Source organism: Salmo trutta, chromosome 33 (assembly GCF_901001165.1).
Source record: "Salmo trutta chromosome 33, fSalTru1.1, whole genome shotgun sequence".
Lineage (NCBI taxonomy): Eukaryota > Metazoa > Chordata > Actinopteri > Salmoniformes > Salmonidae > Salmo > Salmo trutta.
In genome coordinates, this window is record NC_042989.1 from 18,172,872 (window position 1) to 18,190,793 (window position 17,922).

The following is a 17,922-nucleotide window of genomic DNA, read 5'->3' on the forward strand; positions in this document are numbered from 1 at the left end:
CTCCTTAGATTGTTCCTGTTACCCTACTAAATGTAAAAAAAAAATTGTCGCAAATGTGGTACATTTCTCAGCGTAAGGAATCAGTGATATTTAATCCCAGGCATTTAATAAAAGGGTAAACGTGTTCTCCTATGTCTCCTTAAACATACATACTTTAGGTGACTTCCATCCGTCCCGGAAGAAAGAATCCTACTCAAACACATCAGATAATATAATGTTTCATTAAGTGAAATCAACACCTACAATAAACAGTAAACAATAAACAAACCCATAACCCCTTTCCAGCAATCTAATCATTTCAACCTGTTGCATAAATTTAGTAAAAGCAAACCTGTTGTTTAACAAATATATAACCTTTAAAAAGTTGGTGCTGTCTCATCTTCATATCTCTCTGCTCTCGCTCTCATTGTCTCTGTCTCTCTCTTTCTCTCTCATCCTTTAGAGGAGCTCTACACTCTCGGGCCAGATGTCCTGTTTTGTCACAATTAAAACACTTTCTATCATCTGATCCTGTCCATTTTTTTCCCTTCTCTCTTAGGTCCCTTCCTTCTTTCCTTCTCCACCCCCTCTCTTGCAGGCTTCTGATAGCCACACCCTGGCTATATCTCTCCCTTTTGCCAGCTGCTTTCCTATATTATCTCCACAGGTTTTATGCATCTGTTTAATCATAGACTCTAACTTGTCTATATCTAGACGCCCAACAAAACCATACTTCTTCCTCCACTTCAGACCATAATATACATTCCTCTTATCTTTAGATTCCATATATCTCTCATCCCCGGCTAATTCCGGGACATCCTTTGAGGTTTTACTACCCATTATTCCTATTTAACAATCCCACACTTTCTCATACGTCATAGGGTTTACCTCCTAGGAAGTCTTACCTACAATCGTCCTTTTAAAAGTACGCCTTTGTCTTATAGGTTTTAGGTGTTTATACCTCTCCCTGCATACTTTTAATAGTCCCTGCTCAGACAATCTCAACACAAGGTAGTTTATTTTTAGTAATGGCCTCAACTACTACGAGTCATTTTGGACCCGTCCCCTTATTTCAATGATCTGTTACCCAGTGCCGTGTAACACGAACATAGATACTTTTGTAATTAAACTTTCTCTACATTAGATTATATAGGTGGTATACCCGATACAAATCAAACTAGTGAATAAAGACTACTGACCTTATCCTTGCAGCTGAGATTCAATGTTGGTTGGATCTCGTCACCGTTCCTGTCGTGTACCAGTTTGCCACCGGCCTGAAATGGACCCTCAATTTCAGAGGTCAGGTCTTTGTCTTACGGATCCTTGATCCGCCGTGCACGGTTTCGGTGTTCCCTGGGACGACAGAAACAGGTATTGAGATCCGGCTCGAAGGACCAAGTTGTCACGAGAATTTCTATCTCAATGTTCTAACTGAACTATTTTGTACTCCATCTGTATCTTAGAGGTTGTAAATCTCTAAGTTTTAATAAACAGACAAAGTCCCAGCATACAAAGTATCAGCACTTTATTCAGAGAGCACTCTGCCCCCCAAAAGCAGAGCCAGTCTTTTATACACACACAAGTTCTTATCTTTAGGCTACTGTAATGGAAATTATATGATTAAAGGTTTGACTAAATGATTTCACTCAGAAACCTTATATCCTGTTGAAATGTATTCGAAATAAGGCTATAATAATGGGTTAAAAACTATATTCCAATACTGTGTGTGAGAAAGACACTGTAACCACTTAAAAAAATGAGCAGGGCAGAGTTGATAAGATGACCTTGGGAAAGGAACAGGAGAAGAGGCCTCCTTAAGTTAGGGAGAGAAACAACGGCCTGGGAACAGCTAGGCTGGCAAAAGATAAGGAGACAGGTGGTCTGGGTACTGTGGAAAAATACAGCCGCCTAAAGCTGGGTGGAGTTCTCTACTGGTGTGTGTGTGTGTGTGTGTGTGTGTGTGTGTGTGTGTGTGTGTGTGTGTGTGTGTGTGTGTGTGTGTGTGTGTGTGTGTGTGTGTGTGTGTGTGTTAATATAAAAGGCTTTGTACATTGTAAGGATTTTCAGAGCTCTCATAAATAAACGTTTTGACCCTTGTAGGCTGATTCTCCGTCTGCTTCATTCAACCAGAATCTTACACACTCTGGGGGGGCAGACTGGGTAGTTTAATTGAAGTTCGGTTTAAGAACATTGATAACATAATTCACGTAACAGCTACTCCCTGCTCAAACAGACGGTATTTTTCCACTGACCACAGAATAGAGAAAGAACTATCAATCTTGTCACATTCTTCAAGTCTTTCACTTCTCCTCCCGTGTTGGGGCCCCTTGGTTTGAAAACCTCTAATAGTTTTCTGTTATCTGTTTTACAGCTGCACCCTGCTTACATATTTACAAAATAATATAATGCCCTAGTTCTAGAATTCTAACAGAGCTACACACATCCTCAGATTATCTTCTTATGATTCTAACACATTTCACACAGTTATACAGTTATGGTTGGAATACTTTAGTCATTACCTTTAAACATTCAAATTCTTCTATCAACTTCCCAAAACAATAGTTTGGTAACAAGAAATTTGTGGAGTGGTTAAAAATCAAGTTTTAATGACTCCAACCTAAGTGTATGTAAACTTCCGACTTCAACTGTATATGGGGCTTTGGTGACAAAACGGATGGCTCTGTGATAGACTACATCCAGTTTGCTGAGTAGAGTGTTGGAGGCTATTTTGTAAATGACATCACCGAAGTCAATGATCGGTAAGATAATCAGTTTTACGAGGGTATGTTTGGCAGCATGAGTGAAGGAGGCTTTGCAAGACAAAGAACACCATCCCAACTGTGAAGCACGGGGGTGGCAGCATCATGTTGTAGGGGTGCTTTGATGCAGGAGAGACTGGTGCGCTTCACAAAATAGATGGCAACATGAGGAAGGAAAATTGTGTGGATATATTGAAGCAACATCTCAAGACATCAGTCAGGAAGTTAAAGCTTGGTCGCAAATGGGTCTTCCAAATGGACAATGACCCCAAGCATACTTCCAAAGTTGGGGCAAAATGGCTTAAGGACAACAAAGTCAAGGTATTGGAGTGGCCATCACAAAGCCCTGACCTCAATCTTATAGACAATTTGTGGGCAGAACTGAAAAAGCGTGTGCGAGCAAGGAGGCCTACAAACCTGACTGAGTTACACCAGCTCTGTCTGGAGGAATGGGCCAAAATTCACCCAACTTATTGTGGGAAGCTTGTGGAAGGCTACCCTAAACGTTTGACCCAAGTTAAACTATTTAAAGGCAATGCTACCAAATACTAATTGAGTGTATGCAAACTTAAGACCCAGTGGGAATATGATGAAAGAAATAAAAGCTGAAATAAATAATTATCTCTACTATTATTCTGACATTTCACATTCTTAAAATAAAGTGGTGATACTAACTGACCTAAGACAGGGCATTTTTACTGGGATTAAATGTCAGGAATTGTGAAAAACTGAGTTTAAATGTATTTGGTTAAGCTGCATGTAAACTTCCGACTTCATCTGTACTACCCACCACTGCGACCAAACACTTCCTTTGGCCACCTTTCCTTCCAGTTCTCTGCTGCCAATGACTGGAACGAATTGCAAAAATCACTGAAGCTGGAGTCTTATATCTCCCTCTCTAACTTTAAGCATCAGCTGTCAGAGCAGCTTACAGAGCACTGTACATGTACACAGCCAATCTGCAAATAGCACACCCAACTACCTCATCCCCATATTGTTACTTATTCTCTTGCTCTTTTGCACCTCTGTATCTCTACTTGCACATCATTATCTGCACATCTGTCACTCCAGTGTTAATACTAAATTGTAATTATTTCGCCTCTATGGCCTATTTATTGCCTTACCTCCATTCTCTTCTACATTTGCACACACTGTACATAGATATTTATATTGTGTTATTGACTGTATGTTTGTTTATATGTAACTCTGTGTTGTTTTTGTCGCACTGCTTTGCTTTATCTTGGTCAGGTCGCAGTTGTAAATTAGAACTTGTTCTCAACTGGCCTACCTGGTTAAATAAAGGGGAAATAAAATGTAAATAATAAAAATATCTAACAAGTAATCTAACAATTCCACAACAACTACCTAATACACACAAATCTAAAGGGATGTAATAAGAATATTACATATAAATATATGGATGAGCGATTGACGAGCGCATAGGCAAGATGCAATAGATGGTATAAGATACAGTATATGCATATGAGATGAGTAATGTAAGATATGTAAACATTATTAAAGTGGCATTATTTAAAGTGACTAGTGATCCATTTATTAAAGTGGCCAATGATTTGAGTCTGTATGTAGGCAGCAGCCTCTCTGAGTTAGTGATGGCTGTTTAACAGTCTGATGGCCTTGAGATAGAAGCTGTTTTTCAGTCTCTCGGTCCCAGTTTTGATGCACCTGTACTGACCTCGCCTTCTGGATGATAGCGGGGAGAACAGGCAGTGGCTCGGGAGGTTGTTGTCCTTGATGATCGTTTTGGCCTTCCTGTGACATCGGATGCTGTCGGTGTCCTGGAGGGCAGGTAGTTTGCCCCCGGTGATGTGTTGTGCAGACCTCACTACCCTCTGGAGAGCCTTGCGGTTGAGGGCGGTGCAGTTGCCATACCAGGTGGTGAAACAGCCCGACAGGATGCTCTCAATTGTGCATCTGTAAAAGTTTGTCAGAGTTTTAGGTGGCAAGCCAAATTTCTTCAGCCTCCTGAGGTTGAAGAAACGCTGTTGCGCGCTACAACACTCAGACATCATTTCCAAATGAAGTATTTGTGTTTAATGAATCCACCAGATCAGAGGCAGTAGGGATTTCCAGAGATGTTCACTTGAGAAGAGAGTGAATTGGGCCATTTTCCTGTCCTGCTAAGCATTCAAAATGTAACGGGTACTTTTGGGTGTCAGGGAAAATGTATGGACAACTTTTACTTCACTATATTCCAAAATAAAATAATGTACTTTTTACATTATTTTATTTTGGAATATAGTGAAGTAAAAGTTGTCAAAAATATAAATAGTAAAGTAAAGTACAGATATCCAAAAAAACGACTGAAGTAGTATTTTAGTATGTTTTACTTCCTGTAAGTGCTTTACTCCACTGACTATAACATGCAATTGTGAATTCAACTCCACTCCACAGAGGTGTGGTTAAAATAGATGGATGCTGTTGTTCACATATCAACCTCAGCAACCATCAATTCCATCTGTATGGACACGTATGGAGAGGTAAGTAAGCAGTAATTGTGTGCACCTTGTAAACAAGCTTCTGCCTCACCCCTCAGATAGTTGATGCTGGAAGAACGTTTGTCTTCTCCCAGGGTGTTCACCTGTTCTGCAACACGTGCATACGTGACTCACTTGCCAAATCACAGACGTGCCCAACCTGCAGGAAGAAACTGAATCATCAGCAGTATCATCAAATCTACATCTGATCTGTATTCCTCTTATACGGTATTCCAATTTTTGGAACTTTTTGCAGGAGACTTGCTTTAAAGGTTTGGTTACATGTTCTTTGTTTGTTTATTTATTATTTAATGGTATTTCCCTTTATATCTTAAATTTGCACAAATGGGAATGTGGTTGAATTCAAGAAGTTTAAGCTGCCTATCGATCATTTTTGAAACCAGTGGACAGCCAGTGAAAAATACGCTCTTGCAACAGCTGCATAATGCGGATTCCAGTCTATGGAATAAAACTCGAATGGAGACATGCTCAAACTCACACACTTTTGATAGACTTAAAGGGGCAATCTGTAGTTGCTACATCCATTGGACTTAGAAATTATATATATTAATGTAAAGATATAATTTAATTGTATTATTATATGTAGTAGAAAGCGAGGGGTTAGAAGAAGTAACCAACCCATAAAGTAAAATTGAACATCCATATTATGGCCAGCTATGTAAACTTTAACATTGATTTATCCTGCAACAGATGTCTTTAAATTGGTAACATACATGTTTGTCTTCTTCTAACACCCCTTAAGGGGAAAGTAATCAAAATGTAACTGAATGTAATAAGATTACGTTACTGAGTTTGGGTAATCCAAAAGTTATGTTACTGATCACAATTTTGGACAGGTAACTAGTAACGGATTACATTTAGAAAGTATTCTACCCAACCCTGTTGTACATTATGGAAGTATATTGTTGGTGGTGTACAACATTGTCATAGAACTGTTTATTTTAAATGGTTTTGTAAATTTAAATGTGTGGTATGTCTGGTTTTAGAGCATAGACTACATCACTTTCATGTGACCCATGAGAAATTGATACACACATTGAAAAGAGAATGGGGTGGGGACAAGTCGAATTCAGGAAGTACAGTTTCACTATAATAAGCTTTGGCCGCTAGAAAATAAATTATATATAATAATTTATTGATTTAATTCATTAATTTAACACCAGATTGTCTGCATGATTTTATTCTGTGGCTAAGCTTTGACGTTATCGAAACCAGAGAGGAAGAGGCAAAGCGAGAGATTTCACTCTCCCCAAATTTAGCTAAATCTGTTGAAAATAAACCCAAAGCGTTTCAATGGATTTATTTTGGACCTAAATTTGTCGCCTGCCTTCTCGTCTTTGGGACGACTCCCATTGTTAGGGCGGAGACATGGGCATCTCGTCAATATATACAGGTATCTGCAAAAACTTCGAAGTAAAGTCACATGATCTGTATTTTGTCATATGACATTGATGAGCCCGACAAACTCCCAGAAACAAGCAACTCACGGTGGACTTCACTAAAAGAAAGACAACTGTCAGGGATGAAATTCTATAAAACTTTTTTGTGACTTTGACGATAATATCTGGAGTATGGAATGTTGGGGAGTTTTGACTGCGATAGCTGCCGCTTGTCTGCTAGGTAAGGTTGGTGGTTTGTTTGTTGTCTTGGCTAGTCAACTGGGGCGTAATCATTAGTACAAACAGTTACGAAACGTGAGTTTCTATTGGACAGACTCAGGTAGGTCCCTCCCCGTTTGCTTCTGTTTAAGAAACGTTTTGCAACAGAATTGGCGTAATGAATACACCCATGGCATACAGCACTGACTGCTTTTTAGAAATCTGTGACTGAAGACAATTCTACATGGGATTGTTTGAGGTACTCACCCACTAGTGCAACTGTGTAGATCTTTTTCTGTTTGTGAACTTTGGCTAGACTTTTTCTTAGGCACGCCATTCAATTTATCATTCACAATTCGGATTTGATTTAAAAAGTTTTACAAACCGTGGTATACCTTGGTTTATTCTCTGATTCTAAACGTTCTTAAATGACTGAATGCAACATTAACATTACACACTGCTTTGCAACAATGTTGCTTAAGTGCAGCTATAAAAGTTCATGTTAATCAACATTCAACTGTTATTGTGAGGTGACATTTGTTGGCCTTTAGGACCTATTCATCAAGCCCTGCAGATCATTCTAGTGTACAATTAACACACATTACCAAAGCAGTTCCCCATGCTCTGGGAATCTAAACTCAATATAATATACTGTACAGTATAAACAGAGGACCCTGGCCAACTCTGAGCATTTTGGAGTATAAACCAGGTGAAATCTCATCACCTGTTTTTGAATAATTGCATTTCTTGAAGAGGGTGTCTTTCTCTCAGTAAAGCAGCTCAGCTCACTGCTAATGTGATTACTGCCACAATAAGGTCTCTGTGTGTTGCTGCTCTCTTCTGTTTCCCCAACTCACTGTAGGTCAGACACCATGATATCTTGTGTTCAAGGTGTTTAATAATGGCACATTACACACTCCACAAATGGCTACATATCCTAAAGAAGACTTGCTTTGAAATACTTTTTGTGAAACGTTGGCTACCTCATTGTGAAATAGATCAGGTGGGTGTGATTCAGAATGGCGACATCAGAGGAATGAGCAAGTAGACATCTAAAATATTTTATGCTGGAACTTTTTGACATTCTTTGATCAGGAACAAGGCTTTTAATTCATACTCCTCTTTGGAGAATGTGCCACAAAGGCCTATTACTGATGGATTTTCCTCAAACACCAAGGGTTGAATCTGTGGATGTCTACTGAAAGATAATCTGATTGTAATGAGGGAAGGTTAGGTGTCACATGACGTCTGCAATGGGTTAAGCCATCAAATACCAATCTCCGACAAACTTTTGGTCTTCTGAACCATACTAATCAGTGTATTGACCCATTAGCCTATATGGTTTCTGAATATCTAGCTTCCCATGTCATGTGCTCTATTTCAGGGAAGTCAGGAACCTATACACACACAGTCAGTTAGGAAAGCATAGACTTGCTTTTTCAAACAGAAATTTGCATCCTGTAGCTCTAACTCCAAAAGGTTCTGGGACACTGTAAAGTCCATGGAGAATAAGAGCACCTCCTCCCAGCTGCCCACTGCACTGAGACTAGGAAACACTGTCACCACCGATAAATCCACGATAATCGAGAATTTCAATAAGCATTTCTCTACGGCAGGTCATGCTTTCCTCCTGGCTACCCCAACCCTGGCCAACAGCTCTGCACCCCCCGCAGCTACTTGCCCAAGCCTCCCCAGCTTCTCCTTCACCCAAATCCAGATAGCAGATGTTCTGAAAGAGCTGCAAAACCTGGACCCTACAAATAAGCTGGGCTAGACAATCTGGACCCTCTCTTTCTAAAATTATCTGCGGCCATTGTTGCAACCCCTATTACTAGTCTGTTCAACCTCTCGTATCGTCTGAGATTCCCAAAGATTGGAAAGCTGCCGCGGTCATCCCCCTCTTCAAAGGGGGTGACACACTAGACCCAAACTGTTACAGACCTATATCCATCCTGCCCTGCCTATCTAAAGTCTTTCGAAAGCCAAGTTAACAAACAAATCACTGACCATTTCGAATCCCACCGTATCTTCTCCGCTGTGCAATCTGGTTTCCGAGCTGGTCATGGGTGCACCTCAGCCACGCTCAAGGTACTAAACGATATCATAACCGCCATCGATAAAAGACAGTACTGTACAGCCGTCTTCATCGACCTGGCCAAGGCTTTCGACTCTGTCAATCACCGTATTCTTATCGGCAGACTCAACAGCCTTGGATTCTCAAATGACTGCCTCGCCCAGTTCCCCAACTACTTCTCAGATAGAGTTCTGTGTGTCAAATCGGAGGGCCTGTTGTCCGGACCTCTGGCAGTCTCTATGGGGGTACCACAGGGTTCAATTCTCGGGCCGACTCTTTTCTCTGTATATATCAATGATGTCGCTCTTGCTGTGGGTGATTCCTTGATCCACCTCTACGCAGACGACACAATTATACATCTGGCCCTTCTTTGGACACTGTGTTAACAAACCTCCAAATGAGCTTCAATGCCATACAACACTCCTTCCGTGGCCTCCAACTGCTCTTAAACGCTAGTAAAACTAAATGCATGCTCTTCAACCGATCGCCTGCCCGACTAGCATCACTACTCTGGACGGTTCTGACTTAGAATATGTGGACAAATACCTTGGTGTCTGGTTAGACTGTAAACTCGCCTTCCAGACTCACATTAAGTATCTCCAATCCAAAATTAAATCTAGAATCGGCTTCCTATTTCGCAACAAAGCCTCCTTCACTCACACTGCCAAACATACCCTCATAAAACTGACTATCCTACCGATCCTCGACTTTGCTGATGTCATTTACAAAATAGCCTCCAACACTCTACCCAGCAAACTGGATGCAGCCTATCACAGTGCCATCCATTTTGTCACCAAAGCCCCATATACCACCCACCACTGCAACCTGAATGCTCTCATCGGCTGGCCCTCGCTACATATTCGTTGCCAGACCGACTGGCTCTAGGTCATCTATAAGTCTTTGCTAGGTAAAGCTCCGCCTTATGTCAGCTCACTGGTCACCATAACAACACCCACCCATAGCACGGCCTCCAGAAGGTATATCTCACTGGTTTTCTCCAAAGCCAACACCTCCTTTGGCCGCCTTTCCTTCCAGTTCTCTGCTGCCCATAACTGGAACGAATTGCAAAAATCGCTGAAGTTGGAGACTTATCTCCCTCACTAACTTTAAGCATCAGCTATCTAAGCAGCTTACCGATTGCTGCAGCTGTTCACAGCCCATCTATAAATAGCCCATCCAACTACCTACCTCATCCCCATATTGTTTTTATTTACTTTTTTCTCTTTTGCACACCAGTATTTGTACTTGCACATCATCATCTGCACATCTATCACTCCAGTGTTAATTTGCTGAATTGTAATTACTTCACTACTCTTGACCTATTTATTGCCTTACCTCCTTACTCCATTTGCATAAACTGTATATAGATTGTTCTATTGTGTTATTGACTGTACGTTTGTTTATCCCATGTGTAACTCTGTGTTGTTTTTCTGTTGCACTGCTTTGCTTTATCTTGGCCAGATGGCAGTTGTAAATGAGAACTTGTTCTCAACTGGCCTACCTGGTTAAATAAAGGTGAAATAAATAAAACTTCCACTGTAGCATTTGCCTATCTACCACATTGCTACTTAGAGAGAGGCTGGGAATGTTTAACTTTCTCCTGTTTCTAGAACTATATCTCTGAAAGTCTGTCTTGTTATAACAGGTGTGGTGGTGAGCCAGACGACGGCTCCGATGCTCGCTCTTTCTGTGATGAACACCACATTCATTGAGAATGTGACAGAAACAACCACATTCAGTGAGACCCCTACAGTCAGTGAGAAAGTGACAGCAACCCCCCATATGATCCTCAGCACCACGTCCCCAGACTGCTCTGCCCTCTGTGAGGCCTGTGTCCCAGGGTCCTACTCCGACAACGGTGAGTCTGAACTATGGGCCTGCTTACCCAGGCCTGGCAGAGAGAGGGAGACTGAGAAGGAAATAAACCTCCTCAAAAGCTTTCTATTGTGTTGTGCTGTAGTAGAGAACAAAATGTTAGCTCACTGCTTCGAAAAGTGCTCTTTTTGTTAGCTACAAAATGTCAATAATGTTCTTGTGTAGACTCAGTTCTATTTATCACCACAACCTATAAATTAGGTAGAAACACACCACAGCCAATTGATGCAGCACTGTAATGTAGTTTTTACCCATCTATTTTTAACTCCAAGGATGTTTGGTCTTATGGTATGCTAAGTTGACAGCTTTGCTGTATTATTTGACTACTGCCATTTGTCTGGCCTGTGGCCTCTACAGAGTACGTGAAAGATAACTTGGCTAAACTGTAAAATTAAGATGGTAAATCTTGTAAACAGCACAGCCTGTTCAATAACAGACATCTGATCAATCCCCCAGACACCCTCCTGTGTTCCTGCTGCCGCGAGCCTGGGTTGTGTCTGTTCACTGGGGCTTGCCTCCCATGTTCCAAAGGGTTCTTTCAGAGTCTGGCTGGACAACAGCGATGTCTGCCCTGCAGCCAGGGCTTTTACACCAAGTAAGTCTCTGTCGACTGAGGGCATAGCCGATTTACAAATATTCTGTAGACCACTGTTGCATTGATCCTCTTCTCTTGCAGTTTCACCGGCAGCCCTGTGTGTCAGTCCTGCCCCGCAGGCTCCTACAGCAACAACACAGGCTCCAACTCCTGCCAAAGTTGTTCTCCAGGTATTTATATCAATATTTGTTCTGTTTTGGTTGTATAAGCATTGCAATAATTACTTACTTGTACATAGGCAGAGAGAAAGTTAAAGGAGTGAATAAAAAATATGTAACAACTGATGAAAACAATCAGCTCTACTGTATAAGAGCTGGGCTTCAGTTATTTGTTGCACATTTAAACAATCCAAGACTTTAGAAATATTTCATTTCCTGTGTTTAAAAAAAAAATGGAATGTGTTATTTTCAGGTTTCTATACATCTCAACAAAATGCCACATTGTGCAGTCCATGTCAACGAGGAACATTCTGCAAGTAAGTTGCCCTTCATGGTCACCTTAGCTCTGTGGTTCCTGAACTAATGTGCTATGCACTGCAGCGGGATCTGCATGAACTCTTGATAATCCACACAAACTGTTGCTTGTCTGCAGATCTCTCATGCTACCGATCTTACTTCCCAAAACACCTACAGACACACAGACTGACAGACTCATAGGTTTATTAGTGGGCATTGAATATATTATTATTGTAACAGTTCAGTGATCAGACACAGGGTGGTGATAGCTAGCAGTATAAAACAGTATATATAAATAAGTTATTCCCTATTCATTGCAACCTTGTGGCCGTCCCTCCCACAGCTCCTCCAGTTGTGCTCTGTGTCAGATCTGTCCTGCTGGTACAGAGTCCCTGCAGGCTGCTGCCAAGGAGTGCACACCTTGTCGTCCAGGTAACTGCCAGTGCCAGCCAAAAATATCAACTGTGCTATTCGGTGTGTTAAAATATCAAAATTGTGGCTGAGAATGTTCCATTCAATCTAATATAAAGTAAATATTCAACTATGACTGTATAGTCGATGACTGAAGTAGCTCTATTTACAGAAGGGTTATCTGGCACTAAATGGATTGCATCTATAAACACACTAAATGAAGGCATGCATGTTGTTCTAATTTGTGAAGGTAGTACACCGTAATAGCAGACTCAGACAGTTTTAAATGGATGATTGGTTTTGGACAGGCCTGCACAAGGCTCCCCGTCAGAGTATGTGTCAAATCTGCAGCAGCGGCTTTTTCCAGATCCACTGGGGCCAGGAGACCTGTAACCTCTGCCCCGAAAACCACTACTGCCCAGTCAGTACCACAGCTCTTATTCCCTGTAAACACCTCTAATACTGAAACTATCCCCAAGGGATTTCATAACCAACTTTAATGACCAGGGCTCACTTCACCTGTCCCACAGAGTCCAGACGTGAACCCCATCCTGTGCCCTGGCGTTGCCTTCTGTCCTGAGGGCAGCACTGCTCCAGGTTACTGCATGGAGACCTTCTTCCGCAAGGCAGGGGAGGACTGCGAGCTGGCCCCTATCACCATTGCTCTACTTGTCATTGGAGGAGGGGGTATGTCTGAAGACACGTTAACATTTTGGTGTAGTGGGAGGAAAGTGGTTTGAACTTTAGGCTACCAGTTAGATGTTGAAAACCCTTGTCAAGCTGTCATAATGAAATTCCCATATTTACTTGGGGTTTTAGTGACCCTTTAGTCAAGAAAAGTTGTTCATTGACATGAACCTTGTTTATTTCTTCCAGTTACACTACTTTTATGCACTTTCTCGGCACCACAAATATCCAAATATTATTTAATTATGCTTATAGGTCATTTGATCTCGAGGCCACATCCTGTAGAAAAAAACTAGGTGAAATATATAAATCATGCTGAAGTAATCGAGTGGTAGTAAGTGACCTTTTAGTATTTTTGCATACAGTATTTATGTGTTGTTTCTCTCTTTTCTCTGGTCCAGTGGCCCTACTCTTTGTCATCCTACTGGTGTTGCGTCGAATGCGAGACACAGATGGAGAGCTTTCCCTCGCGCGACAATTTCTGTTAACCAAAGAGAGGCCGCAAGGTGAATACTACGGGATCCCATATGATGCCGAGCCAGTATATGCTGGTTGGTGAACATGTCCCCAGCCTCATCTGATACTTCCTATTATTGGGGTGAAATGTCTGGCTTTTAGAGCAGAATCAAGTGAAGTCTATGTGCCTCAGTTGACTAATGGACCATAAGAGAAAGCAGACACCAAATCCTAGCCATGGTTTACCGAATGTCCATTTGAGTACTTTTGATAACTCACCAGCTTTCCTGTGATTTATATCTTCTAGATGTATTTTTAACAAGCAGAAGTGTTTTTCATCTGTATTCTGTGCTTTAGTGATGGTGGACCCAGTTACATTTGTTCAAAATAAGGAAAAATGTAATCAATAGAATTTTCCTTTGCATTCCTTTTAGATGGATTAGGTAAATGGTTTAGAGGCACACACTGGGTGTTATTGATGTTTGTAAATGCATTCAGTCATGGTACATCGATGGGTGTTTAACTTATGCTTTGAAGATTGTTTTAAGTAAATGTTCCCCTCTGTCACAGAAATAATCTATTTGCTGGTTATACATATGAATAATTTTGCTGATCTGAGGTACTATGTGTTATATTTTCTGTTTGAAAGGCATCACATCTATGTTCATCAATATAAATGTTTTTGACCTATGCTATTTAAAAGAAACTGATATTTGTATGTTTTAAAGAAAACCACGGACTGGAATAAAGCATAGCCATGCACTACTCTCAAGTGAAATTCTGTTACGATATAATTACTAGCAGATAAAACAGGATACAGACCGAAGTTATTTCCAGAATGCAAGTTTATTAACCAAATGTATCTGTTCAAACTCGGAGGTTATGAATCAGATGTATCAGCATCATCCATCATATGGGGCATTAACGTTTTTTATTATTATTATTTGTATTTCACCTTTATTTGACCAGGTAGGCCAGTTGAGAACAAGTTCTCATTTACAACTGTGACCTGGCCAAGATAAAGCAAAGCAGTGCGACAAAAACAACAAAAACAAGTTAATAACCAGGACAGAAATTTTAATTGGCCCTTTCTTTCTGATCGTTGCTAACTTTAATACCAAGATATGTGATAACATCTTTTACAGGGATATTCCATACTGAGTTTAAGTCACATCTTTTAAACTCAAATAATTCACATTTCCTAATATTCAGAGATAAACCATGTGAGATACATGTGAGATGGCATTAAGACACTCAATAGCTTTCCTGACTTCAATGATCTTTAAAAAAAAATGGTGTCATCAGCCAATTGTGAAATTTGATCTCTTTATCTTGTATCTGAATAGCCCTGAAGCCATCCTTATTGATATGAAGTGCCATTACTTGTGTGACCAATAAGAAAGGAGAAATTGGGCATCCTTGTTTAATTATGCGTCTAATATTTATTCTCTGTGAGGTTCCATGGGATAATTGAACAGAGCTGTTACTATTATTATAAAGTGTCTTAATTACACTTTGAAAATATTTACCAAAACCCAAAAATTGTGTTCAAATGTATCAAAAGCCTTGTAAAAGTCTACAAATAAAATAAAGCTATCTTCTAATAATGTGCTCACTGTAGTCTATCAAGTCCAATACTAGTCGGATATTATTACATGTCTGCCCTTCATAAAACCAGACTGGGTCCTCTGGGTGTAAACTCTGTGGATTTGTTAAGTAGAAGTGCTTTGAATTGTACTTTGAATTGTTTTTAAATAAACAAATAAATCACCTATCTCATAGAAATACTTTACATTATTATTTTATAACTAGTATAAAATATATCAATAATTGTGCGCATTTTCCATCATTTTCACCCTAATTATTCATGATTGGCTGAGAGAAATGTATGATATAACGATTGTGGGGGCTGTTTTGTTAGACTTTATACATCATAGCCTGCTGCTGGAAAAACGTATGTGTTATTATGGCTTTACACCCCCTGCTATATTGTGGATAAAGAGTTACCTATCTAACAGAACACAGAGGGTGTTCTTTAATGGAAGCCTCTTCAACATAATCCAGGTAGAATCAGGAATTCCCCAGGGCAGCTGTCTAGGCCCCCCTTTTCAATCTTTACTAATGACATGCCACTGGCTTTGAGTAAACCGAGTGTGTCAATGTATTGGGATAACTCAACACTATACACATCAGCTGCTACAGCGTGTGAAATCACTGCAACACTTAACAGTTGAGTTGCGGTTAGTTTCAGAATGGGTGGCAAGGAATACGTTTGTTTTGTCGCACCTGGACTACTGTTCAGTTGTGTGGTCAGGTGCCACAAAGAGGGACTTAGGAAAATTACAATTGGCTCAGAACAGGGCAGCACGGCTGGCCCTTAAATAAATGTACACGGAGTGCTAACATTAATAATATGCATGTCAATCTCTCATGGCTCAAAGTGGAGGAGAGATTGACTTCATCACTACTTGTTTTTATAAGTGTTGACAAGCTGAATGCACTGAGCTGTCTGTTTAAACTACTAGCACACAGCTCAGACATCCATGCATACCCCACAAGACATGCCACCAGAGGTCTCTTCACAGTCCCAAAGTCCAGAACGGACCATGGGAGGCGCACAGTACTACATAGAGCCATGACTACATGGAACTCTATTCCACATCAGATAACTGATGCAAGCAGTAGAATCAGATTGAAAAAACCTGATAAATTACACCTTATAGAACAGCGGGGACTGTGAAGAGACACACACACACACAGGTACAGACACACGCATACGCACACACACGCTAGCACACGTACTCTACACACGTACATTGTAATGTTGTATGGTTGTATTATACATTTTGTATTGTAGATATGTAGTGGTGTAATAATGTTATATGATGTACTGTTTTATATTTTGTTTAATGTGTGATGTACGTGCCTTAATGTGTTTGGACCCCTGGAAGACTAGCTGCTGCCTTGTGGGCATCCCTAATAAATACAAATACAAATAAATGTACGAAGTATATAGGTTGGAACTTTTATTCTGAAGGATTCCAAAAACCCGTGACCCGGAAGTACTTAGTTATTATTGCCTGCTTCACAGCGACATTATAGGAAACATGGCAGCCATCATAGCCAGGAACGTCCCTGGTATGTAATGTGTTGCTACATTATTGAGCTTTTACCTGTGATGATTTCAAGATTTTGTGTAGATTCTATAACTTCTATAGATTATATAGCTAGCCAGTTTCTTGCCTAACGAGTCGACATTCGTGGTTATTATTAGCGCAGAGCAGGCTAAGGTTATCCAATGCCAGCACATACTCATGATGCTAGCCGTGTAACTAGCTATGTAGCTAGTGTGGTGATAGTGAATGTACCGTTATCAGCTGTGAACAACATATATCTTACCTAATTTTAGAAATGTATTTGTTTTTGCATGGACAGGCTTGATGAGGCCGTTGACTCTGTTTGCCAGGGGGCAGCAGATATGTCGGTTCTCCACCATAATCAATCGTCAAACTGTCCAGAGGTCTCTGGTCACTACTCCTGCATGGGCTTCTCTGTCCGCCAAAGGCTTCCAGACACCCAAGCAGAGCATCCTGCAACGGTGAGGCCTAGGCATACATACTGCTCATCACATTCAGAAAAGTCATATGGTGATGATTCAATTCATCAAGTGCGATTAGCTTTTTTTTTACTATTAATTTAGCTAGCTAGACAGCTTTTGTTTCAATTGTTTTTGAAAGATGCATCAATCAATTAAATGAATAAGATGAGAGTTATATCCCCAAGCTTTGTTTGTTTGAATGACATGAAACATTAAAAAAACAACTGTATTACTAATTTGGGTGGGGCTTGGTTCTTGCAGGGTTGCACCTCTCATTCCCAACCTGGTCCAGCAACCAAGCAGAAACCTCACATACATCAGTGTGAAAAAAGGGAAGAGGAAATCTGTGAAGTCAGTGGTGCAGCGGTTCATGCGTCTGCACTGTGGCCTGTGGATTAGACGCAAGGTAATGTACAAGTCTCTCATTCTGTTTCTCCTCTGTCTTTAAATTGACACTTACTGCTGATTCTCAATAGGCTGGATACAAGAAAAAACTATGGAAGAAGTTGCCTGCCAGAAAGAAGCGTTTAAGGGAGCATGTGTTTTGTAACAAAACACAGAATAAGCTCTTGGACAAAATGACCACAAAATTCTGGAAGAGGAGGAACTGGTATGTCAATGATCCCTACAAGAAATATCATGAACGTGTCAACCTAAAAGTCTAATGGCTTGAATTGGCCTTCCCACTCTGAGATGTATGTACATTTGCAATTGATTAATCAAATTTCACTGTACACGAGAACATTGTTCACAGCATCATTTTGGTCAATGTAGAGTGAAATGCAGATTTGGGCAATTGATAAATAAATGTGAAATATCACTTGTTGAAGTTGTTGAATAAATTAATGCAAAAACGTATTGAAATGTATTACATTTAAATATAATACAAAATACATAAGCCATGGTGTCACATTGTCTC

General features: G+C 40.4%; 2 protein-coding genes across 2 annotated transcripts; both read left to right on the plus strand.

The window, feature by feature from the left end:
* The first annotated feature begins 6,424 nt into the window (after positions 1-6,424).
* Positions 6,425-15,179, plus strand: LOC115172550 (multiple epidermal growth factor-like domains protein 9). The gene is made up of 9 exons (XM_029730096.1): positions 6,425-6,874; positions 10,572-10,784; positions 11,258-11,396; positions 11,478-11,566; positions 11,808-11,871; positions 12,195-12,283; positions 12,571-12,683; positions 12,793-12,949; positions 13,351-15,179. The coding sequence occupies exons 1-9, from the start codon at positions 6,826-6,828 to the stop codon at positions 13,506-13,508; spliced, it is 1,071 nt and encodes a 356-aa protein (XP_029585956.1). The 5' UTR covers positions 6,425-6,825; the 3' UTR covers positions 13,509-15,179.
* Positions 15,180-16,468: 1,289 nt separating this feature from the next.
* On the plus strand, positions 16,469-17,903 carry mrpl35 (mitochondrial ribosomal protein L35). Its single transcript, XM_029730102.1, has 4 exons — positions 16,469-16,543; positions 16,841-17,003; positions 17,265-17,409; positions 17,480-17,903. The coding sequence occupies exons 1-4, from the start codon at positions 16,513-16,515 to the stop codon at positions 17,666-17,668; spliced, it is 528 nt and encodes a 175-aa protein (XP_029585962.1). The 5' UTR covers positions 16,469-16,512; the 3' UTR covers positions 17,669-17,903.
* Positions 17,904-17,922: the final 19 nt, after the last annotated feature.